This window comes from Eucyclogobius newberryi, unplaced genomic scaffold, assembly GCF_026437365.1.
Source record: "Eucyclogobius newberryi isolate DKJ021-1_F unplaced genomic scaffold, fEucNew1.0.hap1 SCAF_1, whole genome shotgun sequence".
Classification (NCBI taxonomy): Eukaryota; Metazoa; Chordata; class Actinopteri; order Gobiiformes; family Gobiidae; genus Eucyclogobius; species Eucyclogobius newberryi.
The window spans coordinates 48,706,491-48,729,698 of record NW_027315723.1 but is presented as its reverse complement, the minus strand read 5'-3'; the positions used below and the strand labels follow the sequence as shown (position 1 = coordinate 48,729,698).

General features: G+C 44.2%; 1 protein-coding gene across 2 annotated transcripts in view; it reads left to right on the top strand.

The window, feature by feature from the left end:
• LOC140361881 (diacylglycerol kinase zeta-like) overlaps positions 1-23,208 on the top strand; it is a 128,212-nt gene that overhangs the window by 99,727 nt on the left and 5,277 nt on the right. For both annotated transcript variants that reach the window (XM_072447779.1, XM_072447788.1), the window contains exons 29-33: positions 3,871-3,926; positions 10,846-10,883; positions 10,985-11,105; positions 11,183-11,216; positions 12,886-12,985. In XM_072447779.1, the coding sequence (XP_072303880.1) occupies positions 3,871-3,926; positions 10,846-10,883; positions 10,985-11,105; positions 11,183-11,216; positions 12,886-12,985 (349 nt within the window). The remainder of the gene's footprint in view (positions 1-3,870; positions 3,927-10,845; positions 10,884-10,984; positions 11,106-11,182; positions 11,217-12,885; positions 12,986-23,208) is intronic.

Sequence of the window (23,208 nt, the reverse complement as noted above, 5' to 3'; positions counted from 1 at the left end):
TTGACAGGCGGATCGGTGCAGCGGCTGCAGTGATGCAGTCGCTGCATCGGACCGTTGTGGTGAAGAGGGAGCTGAGCCGAAAGGCAAAGCTCTCTATTTACCGGTCGGTCTACGTTCCTACCCTCACCTATGGTCATGAGCTTTGGGTAGTGACCGAAAGAACAAGATCGCGGATACAAGCGGTCGAAATGAGTTTCCTCCGCCGTGTGGCTGGGCGCTCCCTTAGAGATAGGGTGAGGAGCTCGGCCACACGGGGGAGCTCGGAGTAGAGCCGCTGCTCCTCCACGTCGAGAGGAGCCAGCTGAGGTGGCTCGGACATCTGTTCCGGATGCCTCCTGGGCACCTCCCTCGGGAGGTGTTTCAGGCATGTCCCACCGGGAAGAGGCCCCGGGGAAGACCCAGGACACGCTGGAGAGACTATGTCTCTCGGCTGGCCTGGGAACGCCTCGGGATCCCCCCGGAGGAGTTAGAGGAAGTGTCTGGAGAGAAGGAAGTCTGGGAGTCCCTGCTCAGACTGCTGCCCCCGCGACCCGGCCCCGGATAAAGCGGCAGAAGATGGATGGATGGATGGATGGATGTGTGTAGACTGTAGATTGGTCCAGAGGCGATGGTCCAGCGGGTGACCGGTTCGATTCTCACCCTCATGGACTTACTAACTGCTGCGATGTGTGTATCTGGTGCCTTCAATGTGGAACTCCCTGAAAACTAAACACTCAAATCTGAGTAATTGGGCCGTTGACATTAAACCGTTTAAAGGGCTGCAACAATTAATCGACTAACTGTGACCAGTCAACTATACAAAAAAAAAATGGTATAGTCGTAATCGTTCTGTGGACTGTATATAAAACACACAGTAAGGCATTTTTATAACTAAGATTCTGGCATTATTAAACAAAATGTCTAGAATTAGAATAGAAGGTGTTTCTGATTTTCATCCATGATAAACTTTATTCATAAATATTCTCTATCTAAAAGCAATAAAGAAATACATTTGAAAAAGCATATTTCAACCTTTATTTTGTTTAAACATGTTACTCATTGTACAATAGAAAAAAATCATTGGACTAGTCGACTACTAAAGTAATTGTTAGTGAAAAGCCTATCAGTTAATTGATAAAAGTGATCGTAAAGGTGATAATTTTAGAAGCTATAGTTATTTCAGTTCAAACCACACTCCACACAAAGTAAACCTAAATCTGAAGTGCTTATTAATATTATTTCAGTCCAAGCGATTTAAAATATGACATCCCTTGCCCTGAGTTTGATAAATTGATTTCAATTTGCCGGCGCGTACTCCAATACAACAAAACAATACACAAAGACCACATACTGTTACAAGGCTGAAGTGTCTTGCCCAAGAACACAACAACACAAATTCTACCTCACCTTCATCCTTCATTATTACATAGTCTAGTTGATTTCACACGTCGTTTCCCCTTAAAAATATGACCTGAGAGGTGTTTTTGTTAAAGTTGTCACTGTATTGCCTACACAAACTATGAAATATATTTCCTCAAATACAAGCAATTGGCATTTTGCAGACACTGAACAGTGCTTTGTTATTCCACCAATCTTTTCCATCTTCTGTTCCTCCGCGGCTGCAGCTAGCGCTCATTATACAAGCCAGATGTATCACTGTTAAACTATCCAGACCAACACCCCCGCTGGTTCTTTTTAAACAATAACAATCACCTTCCATTCCCAACTAATCAAATGCATAATTTCAGCGTTCCACAGGGTAGCAGGAAGTACCTACAGTTTCATAAAAACATATTTAAACGACTATTTCTGGACTGTTTTAATGAGCTCATACTTCTAAGAACAACCTCCACAAAAAGAAATCTTAAAAATCTGCCACATAAATATTCAACTTTTATGCAAGGATACATTTGTAAGTATATTTCTTCTGGTTGCATGGAATTCTTGTTTCATAAATGAATATGGTTTAAAGTTGAGCTGTAGCACTGAGAAAATACCTGGTTTGACCTGATTTGATGTTAAGACTATCTTTACACATAATGAACCATACACAAAACAACAAAACACAAATGTGATATTAAGTTTGAATGCTGAGAAATCTATTGATTCTGTATTTATGATGATGTTCTGTTGTTTTTGGCCAAACCAGAAATGTCCATTTCCTTCATAATATTAGTAAAATATCTTGATACAAACTTGACTTTTTGACTTCACTTTTAGAGAGACTTGAAATATTTAGGTGGGATTCTCCCTAATGATTTGTCAACTATTTTAGTGAAAAACTATACCCCCCCCCCCCCCCCCCCCCTTTTTTTCCACTATAAAGTTAAAACTATAAAAATTAATGTTTTCCCCAGATTTTTGAGTAAAACAATCTCTAGATTTACATCACATGGAATTAAATGTCAAAACCCTGCGAGTCAAATCAGAGTGTTGCTGTCCTGGTGTGACCAGAGCATAACGCTCAATGGAAAAATAGTGAGTGTAGTGTTGTGCCTGGGGTTCCTGTGCAGGCTTTACTGGCAGATGACCCGCGGCCCGCTGAGTCGTAGTCCGCTGCTGCGCCACAGGTCAAATTAGACTCATTTCTCTGTGTTATATTACAATCCAACATATATTCACACAGTATTTTGAAGCTTAACAAACAGAAAACACATCACAGCTGTCCCCACTGTCCCCTCGCTGATTTACCTGTGTCTGTGTCTTCACATCTGGTTCATCTGCTCCTGAGCTTGTGCTTAGCCAGTGACTGTTATGTTGTAACATTTGTGATATGATATTTATACAGAAAGATGGTCAGGTCTGCCCAAGAAAGTCTCTTTTCAATGCGGCAGGTTCTAAATTGCAGACCCATAAATCTTATGTCCTCGCCCTGCGTGTGCGTTCAGTCGCGTCGTGATTCACTTCCTCATTAGACTAATTCTCCAGTGAATATGAATTCTTATGAGTGTAATAAAACACACAGCGTTTTGAAGCTTAAAATATAGTGACCAATGTTCACTGACGTCTTCTTCTACTGTCCCATTACACTGTAGAAGAAGTGTAATGTGTCAAATGCTTGAGCTTTCTGCTAGAGGGCCCCCCGGTGGTTGTTAGCCAGTACAAATCTATAAATTAATCGCACCGTTTTGTGAGCCGTAGGGTTCAAAGTGTGGGAGTACAGCAGTTAAAATCGTACGCTCGGGACGGCACCGACCTGAGATTTAAGGTTTGGATAACAAAAGGCATAAGAGTCTTTTTCAGATTGTAAAAGACAATCAAATGAAAAGCTTTGATATGTTGAAGGAATCCTTTAGTTTGAAGAAACAGGACTTTTATACAAATAAGGAGTTATTATAACCAAGAAATGAAACGAAGCAAAGACCGTTACACGTTTCTGACTGAAATGTTTATTTTTTGTGATACATTTTTATTGATGTTTTCAAATACTTATCACAGGGATGAGGAGTACATTACAGTACTTAATAATGATAAGAATAAAATAATATTATACTTGTACAGCTATACGTACACACATACATAGATACACCTACATGAATGTATATACACATAGTACATATAGATACCTACAAGCATGGACATACACATATACTAAATAATAATAATTATAATAAATAATTTCACAATATTAATCATCCTCACCCCTCCTCCTGTGACTACCAACCCAATCTTGATTATAGCACATAAATCAGAACTTTCAAGGGGAACAATATAAAAAAAAGTAATAATAATAATAATTACCTGACCCAAACCAATGATTAAGACTAAGCGAATGTGCATTTTCTGTTCTTTGATTCTCCTGAAGAGTGAATTATGACATTCAAACTCTCAAATGTTGTGAACTTATTGTCAGCCTATTGTGTCCATTCTTAATCCTCCGTTTTTGTGTAGGGACGACAGTGACGAGAGGAGGAGCGACCCGAGCAGCGAGATTGAGACGCAAAAAGGTACATTTCTGACATGTGTGCTGCTATTTTTACTCGTATGTTCTAATTCCTACCCCGAGCGACAATCTATTTTACAACATTGAAGCGTCTGTGTCGCTTTTGTGGTGTTGTTTTTCCCCATTCCTTGCTTCTTCTCTCTCTCTCTCTCTCTCTCTCTCTCTCTCTCTCCCCTCTGTAGCGGCCTCAGAAGCCCAAACCCAATGGGCAAACTCCCCCCTCACCACACTTGTACACAGTAACTGGATTAGGGGTAGAGAGGGGAGAGAGACGGGGGGAGGGGACGGGAAGAGCCTGTATTGAGGTCAAATTCATCTGTGTGTTGTCTGAATAGGAGTTACACCAGCCATAGAACTGCGCTGTCAGATACAGTTGTGATTTAGTTCATAATTAATATCACGATTTGAGCTTCTTCTTGTGATTTCCTGTACAATTCCAGTATTTATAATAATTAAGTCACATAGGATTCGAATGTTCCACAGTATGATCACTACATTTATTTGCATCTGGCATCTATAGATCTGGGAATGGAACATCAAAAAATAACCGTTGCCATGGAAATCCGCTATTTTTGTTGCAGGTGTGCTAAATGTCTCTAGAGAAACATTGTCCAAAAGAATATAAAAAGTGACCTAAAGATTCATGGAACAACCTGATGAACTGCAGTGTCACTACTGGGAAATGCATTGACTACACTATAGCGTAAGAATACACTTTAATAAATGCTAAGCTAGTATTTAGCGTTCAAATCTCCAGTGGTTTAATAATAGGCCGGCACAGTTCACTCATGGCAAAGGAGTCACTTTCGGACCGTCCTGCTCCGCTCCAAAGTGGACCAATCGAATTGTGCCTAAAGGACATAACACATCTCGCCTGTCCAGTCATAAACATGCACACGGCAGAAATGCTCAGAATGAGATTGGAAATAATTAGTGGACTTAAAAACAGCACTGATTTGGAGAGGATTTAGCTTCTTTCATGTTTGTTTGATGAATCTTGTTTGACGAGTTGCAGCTACACATAAGAGTTAACTGAACTGTACATTTTCAGTAGAAGCATGTGTTTTTGGGCAGTTCAGACTTTGAAGGAAGAAATTTGACTGTTTTAGGTTTTATAGGTTTAGGTATGTATTTAATTAGTATTGAAAACTATTTTTATTAAGTTTTGGATGAATACAAATAAATTAAATTGAAAATTGTGATATAACTGCAAATAATAAATATGAAGGGAACATTTGTGATACATATTTATCATATTGTCTAGCCCTAATATTTTGTCCTAAAGTTGGGCTTGTTTTGGGCTTGAATCATGAAGAAATCTTGGAAGTTTTATTGAAAGTTGTTTTTTGATTTAACTTGACTGAACTCCTCATATTACTGTTAAAATAATAAGCTGATACAGTTAAGATATCACAGTATTGTTTTTGCAATTGTAAACATTAGTTTTTGAATACCCCATCATTTTCAAATATTTTTTAACCTGAATATAGAATTTGAGATGACTGCAATAAAGTGTTTAACTTCACTATAAAGAAAGTGCCTTGAAGTATTTAGTATGCCACGCGCTCACTGGCCGTTGCCACTTATGCCTGCGCTGACAAAGGAAACTCCCCAAGTGGCCCATTCAAAGCTTTGCAGGATTAACTGAGTTCAACAAGCAAATATTTCAATTCTTATATTGCCTGAAATTGGCAATTGGCGTTCAATTCTGCTGGTACATCAATGCAGAGTAAAGTTTTCAAAATCACCCTCTATGACTGAAGTATTTTTTGCTTTAAATCAGTTTGCCAACTGTATTCCCAGTTCATGTTTTTCAAATTGCTGTGTGCGAGTTAAGAATCGTCTGGGGTGTCGCGAAAGTCTGACCCAGCTAATTATCTTGTCGAGCTTCCAAGTAAATTGCCATAGGTGGTAATGAAAGATGTATGGAGGACTGAGGAGGATTTATATATGTAAGCGCATTTCTTGCGATAATATAACAGATCCAATGGACTCTTGGCAGGAGCCATCTTGGGCCAAGTTTCTTGGGGTCCTTTATTTACCGGTAGGTGTCTGCGTTGTGCCTGACAACGCAGACACCTACCGGAAATGTTGTTTACGTTTTTGACAAAGTGTCGCGTGCGCCGTGTGTAGGTAGACTACTGTTCCCAGAATGCTTTGCATACATGTTGTTGGGACTTCTGGTTCCGGAGTACTGTAAATCTAGTCGTGCATCGGCGTCTCGTGTCCCAAATCTTCTTTATACACTGTGTACCACACAAAATATCTTCGCGGTCAGTAAGCACAACCAGAAATAAACCATATATTATGCGCAGCGGACTATTAAGCGCACGGACGTCTTTTGAGGACGTTAAAGACTTTTACATGCGCCTTATAGTGCGGAAAATACGGTACTTTATTGTGCAGTTGGCTAACCTTTAATCTAAATATTGTGAATAGATGCACACCAGTGGTGCATCTATTATCTTGAGGGCATTTTTGTACCGCTCAGTATAATAAGGATTATTTTCAATTTCTTACATCCATCCATCCATCCATTTTCTGCCACTTTATCCGGGGCCGGGTCGCGGGGGCAGCATTCTGAGCAGGGACTCCCAAGACTTCCTACCCCCCAGACACTTCCTCCAACTCCTCCGGGGGGATCCCGAGGCGTTCCCAGGCCAGCCGAGAGACATAGTCTCTCTAGCGTGTCCTGGGTCTTCCCGGTGGGACATGCCTGAAACACCTCCCGAGGGAGGCGCCCAGGAGGCTCCGGAACAGATGCCCGAGCCACCTCAGCTGGCTCCTCTCGACGTGGGGGAGCAGCGGCTCTACTCCGAGCTCCCCCCATGTGGCCGAGCTCCTCACCTTATCTCTAAGGGAGCGCCCAGCCATCCGGCGGAGGAAACTCATTTCGACCGCTTGTATCCGCGATCTTGTTCTTTCGGTCATTACCCAAAGCTCATGACCATAGGTGAGGGTAGGAACGTAGACCGACCGGTAAATTGAGTGCTTTGCCTTTCGACTCAGCTCCTCCTTCACCACAACGGTCCGATACGCTCCATCCTTCCCTTACTCATGAACAAGACCCCGAGATACTTGAACTCCTCCATTTGGGGCAAGGACACCTGGAGAGGGCAAGCCACCTTTTTCCGGTCGAGAACCATGGCCTCGGATTTGGAGGTGCTGATTCTCATCCCAGCCGCTTCACACAAACCGTCCCAGTGCATGTTGCAGGTCCGGGTTTGATGGAGCCATCATGACAACATCGTCTGCAAACAGCAGAGATGAGATCCTGTGGTCCCCAAACCGGACACCCTCCGACCCCTGACTGCACCTAGAAATTCTGTCCATAAAAATTATGAACAGAACCGGTGACAAAGGGCAGCCCTGGCGGAGTCCAACATGCACTGGGAACAGGTCTGACTTACTGCCGGCAATGCGAACACAGCTCCTGCTCCGGTCATACAGGGACCGGACAGCCCTGAGCAAAGGCCCCCGGACCCGTACTCCCGGAGCACCCCCCAAAGGACACCCCTCGAGCACCCGATGGAGAGTATAGAGCTGGTCCAGTGTTCCACGACCGGGACCAAAACCACTCTGCTCCTCCTGAATCTGAGGTTCGACTATCGGTCGGATTCTCCTCTCCAGTACCTTGGAATAGACCTTACCGGGGAGGCTGAGGAGTGTGATCCCTCTGTAGTTGGCACACACCCTCCGGTCCCCCTTCTTGAACAGAGGGACCACCACCCGGGTCTGCAAGTCCAGAGGCACGGTCCCCGACCGCCACGCGATGTTGCAGGGACGTGTCAGCCAAGACAGTCCTACAACATCCAGAGACTTTAGGTACTCAGGGCGGATCTCATCCACCCTCAGAGCCCTGCCACCGAGGAGTTTGCGAACAACCTCAGTGACTTCAGCTTGGGTGATAGATGAGCCAGCCTCTGAGTCCCCGGTCTCTACTTCCTCTTCGGAGGACGTGACAGAGGGATTAAGGAGGTACTCAAAGTATTCCTTCCACCGTCCGACGACATCCCCAGTCGAGGTCAGCAGGCCTCCACCCGCATCGTAAACGGTGTTGGTGAGGCACTGCTTCCCCCTCCTGAGGCGCCGGACGGTTTGCCAGAATTTCTTTGGGGCCGACCGATAGTCCTCCTCCATGGCCCGAACTCCTCCCAGGCCTGGGTTTTTGCCTCTGCGACAGCACGAGCTGCGGCTCGCTTGGCCTGCCTATACCTGTCGATGACCTCAGGAGACCTACATCTCAGTCGCCTGATAGGCCTCCTTCTTCAGTCTGACGGCATCCCTTACTTTCGGTGTCCACCACCGGGTTCGGGGGTTGCCGCCACGACAGGCACCGGAGACCTTGCGACCACAGCTCTGAGAAGCCGCATCAACAATGGAGGCGGAGAACATGGTCCACTCGGACTCAATGTCCCCAGCCTCCCGGAGGTGTGAGTTGAATGCCCTACTGACAGAGGGCTCCGCAAGACGTTCCCAACAGACCCTCACAATGCGCTTGGGTCTGCCAAGTCTGTCCGGCTTCCTCCTCCGCCAGCGGATCCAACTCACCACCAGGTGGTGATCGGTTGACAACTCTGCCCCTCTCTTCACCTGAGTGTCCAAGACACACGGCCGGAGGTCAGATGACACGACAACAAAGTCGATCATTGACCTCCGGCCTAGGGTGTCCTGGTGCCACGTGCACTGATGGACACCCTTGTGCTTGAACATGGTGTTCGTTATGGACAGTCCGTGGCTAGCACAGAAGTCCAATAACTGAACACCGCTCGGGTTCAGATCGGGGAAGCCGTTCTTCCCGATCACCCCTCTCCAGGTGTCACTGTCATTGCCCACATGGGCGTTGAAGTCCCCCAGTAGAACAACGGAGTCCCCGGTCGGTGCACTGTCCAGTACCCCTCCCAAGGACTCCAAGAAGGCCGGGTACTCTGCACTGCTGTTCGGCCCGTAGGAGGTTATCATTGATAACTGTAATTATGTAGATAATGTTGAGGTTGTAGTAGGGCCTATATTCTAAGAATCCAAGAAATGTATTTAGAATAAAATTTCATTTTTAAATTCAAATCCGACTTCTGGATGGTAGAGATGTGATTTGATAACATGAAAATATGTTTTAATTTTTATTTTTATTCCGTCCTCCCCTCTTAAAAAATGCCAAGGAAAGTCAGTGAAACAACAAATTTAAAACTCTCGCCTATTCATGGCCATGCGCGTTTTGTGTATGTGACAGATACGTAGGTGTATGTGGTGTGTACTCGTAATGGTAATGACAGTCAGCCTTTGTTGCGATCTATCACTTCACATTCTTACTGTTGGTAGTGAAAAATGAATGAAGGACAATAGTGTGTATGGATTGGAGTGTGTTTTGAGGATTGTTCATGGTGCAAATAGATGGTTATTACTCATGGGATTGTGAGTGGGTCTGTTGTATGGCACGTTTGTTTGGTCAGCCTGAAGGGAAAGCCTTTGGAGCAGCGGGCTCACCTCGCGCTTTCACACTTTTGTGGCATTAGATCAAGTGTAATGTTGTTTGTCGTAGCGAAAGTTTATTCAAGGGTAAAGTTGAAACGAAATCTGTGAAGGACGTTATGTTGTCGTTGTAGTACACTGATATTTGGTAAGATGTTATGGATTGAGTGAGGGCATTAATCCAGAGGTCGAGATTGAATTTCCAGTTTTGCAGAAACGTTTAAAGGCGTAATGGATGATTTTTCGGCGATTTGAGAACGCAGGCGGAAGTGCGCATGCGCACTCCCCCTGCGGACTGATACATCACACACGTGCGTTTGTTTATTAGCGCGACGGATCACATCGCATCTCTCGTCTCCCCTAGATTTCCGTCTTCTTCTGAGTCAGCTCGAACTGTCTTTCTCCGTCTTAATTTTGTCCCGTAGACTGAGGGAACTATATTATGATAGATCCATGCGCTTAGACACGCGGAACTGTGCTGCTCGTGGGGACGAACCGCACGCGGTTGCAGGTGAGCGGTAGATGCGTTTTATGATTGATAAGTGGCAGGACTAATTGGCAGTCCACGCCACGAGGAAATGAGACTCAGATTTTGGTCAAAAAAATCGTCCATTCAACCTTTAATTCTTTTTAGCAAAGGTAATAAATCTCATAAAAAACAACCATTTATCTGTGCCTTCTACGACAAAAATCATGTTTTTATTTTGCCTATTAATATTAATGAGATAGAATTTTTTTTACAGTTCCAGGATTTTTGCACAAATATTTAACCCCATCAGTCCTGGAAGAGTACTGCACTGTTACTGTTACTACTAGTGCTGCTTAAACTACTACTTATAATTGATCTATTACCACTACGTGCAGCCAGGGTTTAAACTGTGGCCTGGCTCCTGCGCTCCACTCATGAGAACTCCAATAAACTCTCAAATTATGAATTACTCCTTGAGTTGATTTTGATTTTAAGATTGCTGTAATTACATTTGCCATAATGGACCAGTCATATTACATCACAATAATTCAAGCATTTTTGAGTCTTTGAGACAATTAGACAATAAATACAATTTATTTACCTCTTTCCATATTTAGAAATTACGAAATATATTTATAGGGAATTTGCCATTCCCCTTGTCAAATGGCAACATTTTCACAAATCAGTCAGTTATGCACATACAAGAGAATTCTTATTTAAATTCCTACATATCATATTTAGTGTTTTTAATTCCGCTGTTTCCACACTTATATTTTTACAAATGTTTAGCTATGCAAAGTAATTAGATGTTTTTTGTTCTAATGTATATTTTATTTTGCAAAAGAACGTTCTGAAATTGTTGTTGTTGTTGTTGTGGTTGTTGTTGTTGTTGTTGTTGTTGTACTGGTAATAGTAAAGGCATAGTAGCATTACATATCACTGCTACTCTTTTTAAATATTTTTTGTCCCTCTGTTTTTTTTGTAGAAATATTTGAATGTGTAAAGAATATGGATTTGGACAAGGTTAGTACATTGTTATCATTATTGGCACATTGCAAAAATATGTATTTATTAAATGAAATGATTAAACATATTTAACATATATTGTTAAACATATTTTGCAGCTTCAGGAATTGCACTCAAAAGGGGCAGAGCTCATCATATTGGACCAATCAGGATGCAGCCTTTTACACCATGCTGTCAACGCAGGAAGTAAAGAAGTGGTCAGCTTCATAGTGAACAACGGTAAACACTTTTAAACTTCAAAATGTGATCATTTAATTGTCTTAATGTATATTAAAATTATAATTCTGCATTTTTAGCCCCAAGTCTACTGGATGTGGCAGATAAACTACTGTAAGTATGTTTTTTTCCTTTTTTTAATGGGGAAAACAGAGCTATACAAATGTAACACAAATTTAGTTGCAATTTATGCAAACTATTTTTTGTAATATTGACAACAACAAAAAATACAGAGACACGAGTATAAGTGCACTCAACCTGTCATATTTACCTAATTTTAACCAGATTTATTAGAACATGAGGCAGAGTGCAGACTAATGGGAGGCCGAATAGGCAAGGCAAGTTTATTTGTAGAACACAATTCATACACAAGGCAATTCAAAGTCTTTCACACAACAGGAAAATGCATTAAAATCTCAAAGACATGACAGAAATCACAAAAGAGTTTAAAACATAAAAGAGAAGAGTGCAAACAATATCATTTCAGTCATTATGCTGGAGGACTGTTCCAGATTTCAACTGCATAAAACTGAAACGCAGATTCCCCATGTTTAGTCCTGACTCTTGCACCAGCAGGAGGCCGGTCCATGTTTAGTCCTGACTCTGGCACCAGCAGGAGGCCGGTCCATGTTTAGTCCTGACTCTGGCACCAGCAGGAGGCCGGTCCCTGAGGTCCTCAGAGTCCGAGATGGTTCATATGGCACTAACATGTCTGAGATGTACTTTGGTGCTAGGCCATGGAGAGACTTGTACACAAGCAGAGCTGCTTTAAAGTCTCTTCTCTGAGCCACAGGGGGCAGTGCAGAGACCTGAGAACAGGACTAATGTGATCATACTTCCTGGTTCTAGTCAGGACCCGAGCAGCAGCGTTCTGGATGTACTGCAGCTGTTTTACAGCTCGTTTGGAGAGACCAGTGAGCGGCCGTTACAGTAGTCTAATCTACTGGAGACATGGATAAGTCTCTCCAAGTCTGGTTTAGACACTATATTTTTTTAATTTTGGCAATGTTTTTTTGATGGTAAAAAGCTGCTGATGTTGTTGATTTGACGTGGCAAGGCAAGTTTATTTGTAGAGCACATTTCATACACAAGGCAATTCAAAGTGCTTCACACAGCAGGAAAAATGCATTCAAATCACAAAGAAATTACAGAAACAGAAATACAATAAAATGTACTAAATGAAAAAAAAAGAAAAAAACACCTAGCCACAAAGGGTAACGTGCTTTCGGAGTCCAACGCCTTTTTAAAATCAGTCCAACTGATTGTCTAAGCTAATGAAATCACAAAACAATTTAAGACATAAAAGAGAAGAGTGCGAACACGAGGCCGAGCGCCGGCGAACACGGGGCCGAGCGCCGGCGAACACGGGGCCGAGCGCCGGCGAACACGGGGCCGAGCGCCGGCGAACACGGGGCCGAGCGCCGGCGAACACGGGACCGAGCGCAGGCGAACACGGGGCCGAGCGCCGGCGAACACGGGGCCAAGCGCAGGCGCAGGCGAACATGGGGCCGAGCGCAGGCGCAGGCGAACACGAGGCCGAGCGCAGGCGAACACGAGGCCGAGCGCAGGCGAACACGAGGCCGAGCGCAGGCGCGCACGGGGCCAAGCGCAGGCGCGCAGGCGAACACGGGGCCGAGCGCAGACGAACACGGGGCCGAGCGCAGGCGCAGGCGAACATGGGGCCGAGCGCAGGCGCAGGCGACTTTTGCATGATATATTGTTTATAGTTCAAGAGTTACAGTTTATTTTTGTGTCTCTCACCGGGCTCCCCTCCCACCCGCAGAGGAGAGACGGCCCTGCATCGCGCCGCCTCCCTGGGTCAGCGCACCATCTGTGGGTACCTGGTGGACGCGGGGGCGGAGCTTATGAAGGTGGACGCTCAGGTAGGAATGCAACATGCAACAAGCTATTTATTTTGTGAGCCTCATGCCAACTTATAGTTTCTTTCTTTAAAAAACAGAATTGTGTTTTTTTTTCCAAAATATAACTTTATTTATTTTGTAGGTTTTGCCCATTTTTTTCCTTTGAGGGGAAAAACCTTTAACATAATTATAATACAAGGCCAATGAGCTCTATGGAAAGTGACCAAAAAAATCATCATTAACTCTAGAACCATTAACTTAAAGGAAACATATCAAGAGGGACTTTATATTCAACATGTCCACCAGCCTGGTAGTTTCCTTTCATCAGATGTTGACAAAAAATAATTCATAAAGAATTTGGAAGGCCCACCGGTGTATCTAAAAGACTATCCTACGTGTGTCACCATTTAAGAAATAAAATTGCAGAGGGAAGTAAAGAGCAGTGGGCGTGGCACGGGGAGAAATCTGGGGAGCGGTGAAACTAAGAGTAATGGCCTCTTGTCCACAGGACAATAAAGATTACTCAAATATGCATGATTCACTCTAAATGCAGCTTCCAGTGGTTTATGAGAAGGGAAAATAACAATCATGCTCTTAAAAGTCAATTTTGCATAATAGGTCTCCTTTAAGCGGTGTTCTCTTATCATTAATGTAATCCTGCATCCTCCGAAGGCTACATTTGAAGGCCGTTGCGTCACTTACTTTGCTGACTAAACTGGCCGAATGCAGTTGACAAATGTGGTCCATGTTTCCATGGAAACCCGTCTTGAACAAAGGAGACATTTGAGCACACTTCACGGCCTTATGTTGTATATCCCAAAATGCATTGCGCGGTGCTCGTCAGATGTTTGAAAACCAACGAAGCAGCTCATCCCGCGGAGGAAAAGTAAGTACAAATGTGTCTGACCGTGGCTAAACCAGTTACATGTCTACCCGGAGACATTTTGAGTTATTCACAGATTCTGAAAGTGTGAAATCAAAGCTCTCCAATGATGTCTCACTCATGTAGATCTGATAATATTTGAGTAAGTTGTGGTCATTTGAATGTATACAACTCTCAAACCCATTCACTGAGAAAACGGCTTCCAAAGTTTCTCACCGGAGTGAGCCCAGAGTCACAGGGGGGCTCATTTGCATCTCATTGAGATAAGCCCTCCCCCCTGTCACACTGACACCACCTCCCCCTACAGCTGTCACTGAAGACTCAAGAGGAGTGTTGTTATTGATGGTAACTGGACTTGAATCAGAATTAGAAGTTACTATATTAAAATGGAAATACTTGGATTACAAAAGGCCCCGAATAGCATCAATGAATCAGAATAGGGTTCATTGCCATTTGTCGATAAACAGAATTCACAGATGATTCAGTACATAATAAAAATGTATTAATCCAAGAATGTGAAAGTTATTTTCACGTTAACAAATCACATCTCTACCTTCCAGAAGTCGGAGTTGAATTAAATATTTACTTTTGATTCAGCACCATAAAACACATAAAGCACAACCCACATGTAGCATGTGTGTCAATATGCCACTGGTCTAGATCAGAAGGTAGGTTTGACTCAGGGAGGTGCGTGTAAGCAATAATACAAACTAGTGAATCAAAGTGTGGCTATGCCTTATATATTTACAGTGAAGGTTTACCAACATACAATTAATCCAATATTCACAAAATGTACAATCTGCAGATGTTCAATGGTTTCATATACTGAAATACTGAAAGGTTCACAATCTATGGTTGTATAAATTGCAATCAAAGTTCAACACGAGATTCAGCATAAAACATCCAGTGTAGGAAGTGCACACACATATTAAATAACATTTGCACATCTCAATGAAATAGCAATAAAGTGTCCATGAAAGAGCAAGCAACAGAGTTTTTGTATTGTCCAAAAGATAGCGCTGTGACTTTACATTATATAAATACCTTTCGTTAAGATAAATAACCGGTTGGTACGGAGCTAACAGGTTGATAGCAAGTTTAGCTTCCAACTTAGCCCCACAGCCCAGAGCTAAACGCAGGTTTTGCCACGAAAACTTACTTAATGCATCGTAAAACAGACATAAAACACAACCCACACAACTTACGGGTCAAGAAATACTACATGAGTATATAATTTGTACCGACAAAACGCCAATCAGACATTTAACCAATTTGTGCTGACGTGGTTGTGGATACCTCTTGTATCCGTTATTGATATGCCTATAGACGGGTTAGATAATAAATGTTAATGCTAATGATAATGATACTATTCATAATTATGAATAATACAGTAACACTACAGTGGAGGAGCGCTGACCTGTCTTCAAAGAAGACTACTGTGACTAATTAGGTTTGGCACATGTTTCATTGTCTATAAAAACACTGCAAGATTCCTCATAATCAGTCACATTTTTAATTACTTATCTCAAGTGCATGTATTTATCATTTTCTCCTAAACGATTCACCTGGATGTATTTAAAGGAATAATAGAGGATTTTGCAGCTGAGTGTGAAGCTACTGGGATGAGACTCAGCTCCTCCAAATCCGAGGCCATGGTTCTCGACCGGAAAAAGGTGGCCTGCCCCCTTCAGGTGGGTGGGGAGTCCTTTCCCCAAGTGGAGGAGTTCAAGTTCAAATCTCGGGGTCTTGTTCACGAGTGAACGACTGGCCTGGGAACGCCTCGGGATCCCCCCGGAGGAGTTGGAGGAAGTGTCTGGGGAGAGGGAAGTCTGGGAGTCCCTGCTTAGACTGCTGCCCCCGCGACCCGGCCCCGGATAAAGCAGAAGATGGATGGATGGATGGAGGATTTTTCGCTGATTTGAGAACTCAAGCGACTGTTAGTCCCTTTTTTAAAAATGTGCATGCGACACTCACCCCCCACCCCCACCCTCCTGTTGTTTCCCAGAGGAAACAACATCAAACCTCGTGCTGAAGCACGTAACAGCCTCGCTGCTACACGTGCGTTTGTTAAGTAGCGCGACGGATCAGATCATCTCTCATCTCTGCAGATTTCTGTCTCTTCTGAGCTCGAACAGTCTTTCTCTGTGGTCATTTTTGTACTGTCACTGAAGGAACTCACTAAACACACACTGGCATATCAACCACCCATGCACAGCCAGAGAAACGTGCTGCTATCCTTGGAACAAGGCTGCAGGTGTGCAGGGAATGTGGGAGAACTACTCTGCTGTCCACGCCACGAGGAAATGAGACTCGCCAAAAATCCTCTATTATTCCTTTAAGATGCGCCCTGTGGACTATTATATGGCCTGAAAATGGTGTATTTCTTTACAGGCTTTGACTGGCAGGTTTTTCTACCCACAAACCCATTGTCCCATTGTGCAAGAGCGTCTTCTGTTCAGTGTGAATCTTCTCAGCCAGGACTTAGTTCATCTTGGCTTGGCCCTCTTCTTCCTCGTTGACGAGCATCAAACCGAGTGGCCCAAGAGTGTTGGGTCGTGTTCACTAGTGCAACGTCAAACAATAAATAATATTAATCAAATATTAACTCTGGCACCATAATGATCTGCCAGTTAAACACATTTGACAGACCAAGATGGATTATGTTTTATCGATTGATCACGTGATCACATATTTGTACATTTGTTTATTTTCTGTTGTGATTTTGGATTTATGGTGAGATGTTACAAATATTTGATATGTCTTTTATAATGGCTAAAGAAGGTACTAAAAGTTGTAGCAAAGAAAATAAATACATTTTGGATTGTCACATGCTTCAGTAAAATTAATTCCCATAATAAACTAATTATTTTTCAAGTAGTTTCACTGACCTTTTTAATGTCTTTAAGTATTCAAAGAGATCTCTCTCTTTATAAACTGACTGCACATTTTACATTTCATCTAATCATGTATTCATTTTAAAATCATATTCCGAAATTAAAATGGCATATTACTTTTACATTGCATTACTTTTGTTGAAACGTCAAGGTCATTCCATCACAGGAACATTGGTAATTATTTAATTTTATAAGAGCTAAACATTTAGACAGAAGAGAAGATGAACTTTCCTTAGAGCGTGATTTAAAAAAACAGTGCGTAATTTGCGTTGCGTTTTGTGCATAGCGTTAGCATTAGCATGAGCGTTGGCAGCGAGTCTTGGTTACTCGGCGACAGAGCAGGTCTGTGGGCTGGACCTGTCCCACTTCGGCACGACGGCGACACGGACGAGCCGCCTCTGTGGGACGGGTCCTTCGAAGGCTGCAGCTTTTTAATTGGGACACAGCTTCTGAGTGATACATGTAGAGCTCTAAAATGTCGCATTCTAAAAACATGTAAGTTCAATACTAAGTAAATGAAAAAGTATATTATGTCTATCAGTATTATGTGGTATTACTTGGCTAAACATTCAACATTAATCAAGTCTTTTTGTATTATACTGTCAAGTGTGGTGCTATTTTTTGAATCCATGGTCTTCCTCCCTGTTCTCTGCTTTGAGGGTGTAGGCCAACTATTGGAGTGGTCATTGGAACGGTCATTGGAACAGACAGAGGGAGCGGAGAGTGCTGTAATTGAGGTCTCGAGTGCATCCGAATTATACTCTTCAGTTCGTCAGACGCCTTGTTACACCAAGAGTCTTTAGCTATTGAAAGAAACTTGCAAAGTAAAACTTATCTCAGATGGTTGATTACAAAATGAAATGTAATGGGGCAACAAATATACGGTAAACCTGATAGTTTGGGTTTTGTTTTTTTGCTTAATTGGCCAGGACAGACATTTAAAAAAGAAATTAGGGTACAAAAAATGGGAAGGGACATTCAGCAAAGTCGGTCATCAAACTTGCAATGCTGAAGTTGACAAAAAACGTCATGGTGGAGGTTGGTGGTTGGAGCCTGGCGACCTGTATTTCTTAACCGTTATCATTGGGCAAGGCACTTCCTCACTGACCCTTGCCTTATGTGATTGAAATGTAAATGTTTGGTGGCATAATACATGTTGTAAGTATTTCTGATAGTTTTACATCAATCCAGTGGCAGTTTATAGTTTAGAGCCAAAAAGCTGAAAAAGAGTACTCACAGGGAAATACTTGTTGCTAGAGAAACTGCTTGTCAAGTGGCTCATCACTATCATGTGTTCTGGGACCGCCGCAATGTTCATATTTATTGCTCTGAGATCGCTCCGGCTCTGCACGCTGTCTTCAACGTCAATATTCTGACTTTAAAACTCAATAAAACGCAAAGAATGGGAGTGATTGATTCCGGTGTAATGTACTTTTGGCTGCAGGAAAAAAGGAACCTGGATGGATCACTGAATGTAATAACTTGTATATGTAGAAAATGTAAAGAATTCCATGAAGCTGCACTGAAAATTCTGAAAAGGAATGTGTGTGTCATCAATACACACAATTCCATCCAAAATGCAGGCACTGAAGATATTTCATGTGTAAATCAGACTTGTTTTGGGTCATGGATAAAGTCTTGTTGGGTAAGATTTTGGAAAAGTATTATTGTTAGCTATGTTTTATTGAAATGTGTAATCTGAAGGGCCACTAATGATCAACAGCCACTATTACCATGGCCAAATCAAACGGCTTATGTCAAGTCCTCAACTCTTACTTTGAGGTTACAAAATGTCTAAGCAAATTGTCAGAGTCAGCAACTTGTGTCAGAGTGAAATGGAAGTCTGCGGTCCCAATTATGAATGTGCAGTCTACGCTAATCACTGCACAGTAGATTTGAGTGACAATGGAAGCCCTATTCTGTCATTACAGTCTGGCACTGCTGGAACAAACACCGGGCTCATATAAAGACTTGATGTCAATCTGAAAATTGTGTGTCTTCTCAGATTTATATCTTAAAATATAAGTAATCGTTTTCAGAAAATTATAGCTTCTCTCTCCACCTCCCCCTCTGTGTCTCCTCTCCCTCCACCTCCCCCTCTGTGTGTGTGTCCTCTCTCCACCTCCCCCTCTGTGTCTCCTCTCTCCACCTCCCCCTCTGTGTCTCCTCTCCCTCCACCTCCCCCTCTGTGTGTGTGTCCTCTCTCCACCTCCCCCTCTGTGTCTCCTCTCTCCACCTCCCCCTCTGTGTATCCTCTCTCTCCACCTCCCCCTCTGTGTCTCCTCTCCCTCCACCTCCCCCTCTGTGTCTCCTCTCCCTCCACCTCCCCCTCTGTGTCTCCTCTCCCTCCACCTCCCCCTCTGTGTCTCCTCTCTCCACCTCCCCCTCTGTGTCTCCTCTCTCTCCACCTCCCCCTCTGCGTCTCCTCCCTCCACCTCCCCCTCTGTGTGTGTGTCCTCTCTCCACCTCCCCCTCTGTGTGTGTGTCCTCTCTCCACCTCCCCCTCTGTGTCTCCTCTCTCCACCTCCCCCTCTGTGTATCCTCTCCCTCCACCTCCCCCTCTGTGTCTCCTCTCCCTCCACCTCCCCCTCTGCGTCTCCTCTCTCCACCTCCCCCTCTGTGTCTCCTCTCTCCACCTCCCCCTCTGCGTCTCCTCCCTCCACCTCCCCCTCTGTGTCTCCTCTCCCTCCACCTCCCCCTCTGTGTCTCCTCTCTCCACCTCCCCCTCTGCGTCTCCTCCCTCCACCTCCCCCTCTGTGTCTCCTCTCCCTCCACCTCCCCCTCTGTGTCTCCTCTCTCCACCTCCCCCTCTGCGTCTCCTCTCTCCACCTCCCCCTCTGTGTCTCCTCTCCCTCCACCTCCCCCTCTGCGTCTCCTCCCTCCACCTCCCCCTCTGTGTCTCCTCTCCCTCCACCTCCCCCTCTGTGTCTCCTCCCTCCTCCTCCCCCTCTGTGTCTCCTCTCTCCACCTCCCCCTCTGCGTCTCCTCTCTCCACCTCCCCCTCTGCGTCTCCTCCCTCCACCTCCCCCTCTGTGTCTCCTCTCTCCACCTCCCCCTCTGCGTCTCCTCTCTCCACCTCCCCCTCTGTGTCTCCTCCCTCCTCCTCCCCCTCTGTGTCTCCTCTCTCCACCTCCCCCTCTGCGTCTCCTCTCTCCACCTCCCCCTCTGCGTCTCCTCCCTCCACCTCCCCCTCTGTGTCTCCTCTCTCTCCACCTCCCCCTCTGTGTCTCCTCTCTCCACCTCCCCCTCTGTGTCTCCTCTCTCCACCTCCCCCTCTGCGTCTCCTCCCTCCACCTCCCCCTCTGTGTCTCCTCTCTCCACCTCCCCCTCTGCGTCTCCTCCCTCCACCTCCCCCTCTGTGTCTCCTCTCCCTCCACCTCCCCCTCTGCGTCTCCTCCCTCCACCTCCCCCTCTGTGTCTCCTCTCTCCACCTCCCCCTCTGCGTCTCCTCTCTCCACCTCCCCCTCTGCGTCTCCTCCCTCCACCTCCCCCTCTGTGTCTCCTCTCCCTCCACCTCCCCCTCTGTGTCTCCTCTCCCTCCACCTCCCCCTCCGTGTCTCCTCCCTCCTCCTCCCCCTCTGTGTCTCCTCTCTCCACCTCCCCCTCTGTGTCTCTTCCCTCCTCCTCCCCCTCTGTGTCTCCTCCCTCCACCTCCCCCTCTGTGTCTCCTCCCTCCACCTCCCCCTCTGTGTCTCCTCCCTCCACCTCCCCCTCTGTGTCTCCTCCCTCCTCCTCCCCCTCTGTGTCTCCTCCCTCCTCCTCCCCCTCTGTGTCTCCTCCCTCCTCCTCCCCCTCTGTGTCTCCTCCCTCCACCTCCCCCTCTGTGTCTCCTCCCTCCTCCTCCCCCTCTGTGTCTCCTCCCTCCTCCTCCCCCTCTGTGTCTCCTCCCTCCTCCTCCCCCTCTGTGTCTCCTCCCTCCTCCTCCCCCTCTGTGTCTCCTCCCTCCACCTCCCCCTCTGTGTCTCCTCCCTCCACCTCCCCCTCTGTGTCTCCTCCCTCCACCTCCCCCTCTGTGTCTCCTCCCTCCACCTCCCCCTCTGACAGTGGACAGGTCAATCACCTGTCTGGACACAGACAGTGGAGAGCTGGCACTGCGGTAAATGAGGCGTTTCAAAAAGACGACGCGCTCGATTCGAGGCCAATGTCGAGACCAAGAACGGTCTTGAGTTTTACAAGTACAGCAACATGTACAACTTAGATTTAGGATTGGACATTATGGGATTTCATATAATACTGTGAATGTTGTTTTGAAGAAATGCAACATTTTAATATCAAGTATATATTAAAATATTCGTCAGTTTTGTCTCTTAAGTTCAGAATTTACAGTTTTTCAATGAATGTATCAGCTCAATTCTGTCCATTTTAAACTTAAGAGACAAAACATGAGGCATGAGGATGTAAAATAACTGAAATGAATAGGTCAAAAAGTATATTCAAATATGTCACTTATCTCAATATTGCACCACTTTAACAGCCATATCGCAATATTTACCACACAATATTGTAGTTGTGTACTCACTGCCTTCTCCAGTCACTTTATACTGCAGGTTAAAGGGGAAGAGGAAGCTTTTGTTATCATCAGTTTGAACTTCTGTTGTTTTTAGACAGTAAAATGTGCTCGTCTTCAACTCAGACCTGTTAAACCGGATAATTTATTCATACTATTGACATACTATTCCTGCACTATCCTGATATATTTATTCAACCATGCCACAAAATCGGCAAATTATAATTTTTTCACCTACCCTCATATAATTTATTGTCCACAACTCTAATTGATTCCACCTGAAACATGTTTATTCGTAAAAGATAATAATTTACGGCCATTTTCACACATTTTGAGCTGCTCAAAATTTTTAGGCTAATGTTCCTGTTCCGCCTTTGTCTCACTCATTCACTGCTCCCCTTCTGTATCTAGGTCAGCGCTGACTTAAACTGGAGGGGGGAGCAAGCCATCACAAAATTAGGCAAAACGCACCGAGATAAAGCCGGGAAACAAATGTACGATCATTTTCCAAACGCCACAAGTGAAAAAGGAGAAGCAAACGCAATATTTGACTGATAGAAATATGTACAAATTGTGCTGCCCGGTGGTTGAGTGGTTAGGCGGCAGCACACATGCCAGGCTCCACTGGCAACATGTCGCGGCGTGCGGAGTTTGAATTCCGGCTCTGACAATTTACTGGATGTCTCTCCCTTCTCTCTCATCCCCATTTCACACTGAGCTGTCCTGTCTAATAAAGCCTACGGGGCAAGAAATCCTTTAAAAAATATATATGCATTTAAATTTGTACAAATTAATTGGCTTCATTTGCAGAGCTGGCAGTTAATTAGGACATTAGGGTTTTCATTATACTTTAGTAGTATTTTCTTCTATAAGTGTATAAACTAAACAGATATTAATGACACTAGTGCATATAGATGTGTCTATATTTAGAAGTGGCACAGTAGGAAGAAGGGAACAAACAACCTAATCAAGGACTGTCAAAGTTACAGCAAATCAGAGATGGAAGTGTCTTGTTTATGGAACTATAAAAAAGCTATAAAAGTCATGTCAAGTGCATAGTGCACATGATGAAGCGCAGCACCTGTGGGGCAGGGTATTTCCACTGCATTTTGTCCCTAAAGTGAAATATTGCAAAAATGAGTGAATATTGTGCTGTCTATAGCCAAAATGTTTAATAGTTGATTTATTTGTGACCTTCATTTAACTAGGAAAGTCCCACTGAGATTTAGACTTTTGTGGATGGACTAGCAGAAAACGCAATGCAAGAGTCTCAAACGTGGCTCTCCCGTGTGTGGCAGGCGAATGCTTCTGCCGTTCCTCTCACTTCACTGCTCACTTCATTACATAAAGTTGCTCTATGAATTAAATCCATTCAACTATTAAATTACTGCTTGTATTTCTGACTAATGTTTAATCATTAGAAACAGGAACAGAGCCAAACAAACAAAGACTTGTCTCTAAAAAACAGTTTTTGTATCATTAGTTGAAACTTGGCGCTGCTGTTAATTGGAATCTCATCTGCACATGCTCAGTTAGGCACAACCTGCAAACGAGTCCAACCCAGGACCTTCTTGCTGTGAGGCTGCTGCACCACCATGCAGCCAACAACTACATTAATACAATTGTTAAAGGAGACATTTTGTGATTTGAAAAAAAGAAATAGAAATAGAATAAAATAAATTGATTCTATTCTGTTCAAAACTGGATGTTTTTGTGTAAAGTCAGTTTGAAAAAAAACGTAACACTGGGAGTGCTTCGTACACATTTATATACAAATACATATATATGCATGTACATATACATATAGATTTCGGTAGGGTTCCATCCCAAATCCAGCACCCTGAGACTGTTCACTAGCCGTAAGGAAGGAGGCCGGGACTAGTGAGCGTGAGAGCCACTATCCAGGACGAAACGTGACCCCCAGGACAAAGTGGGAAACCCCTCCAAAGGTGGTAGAGAA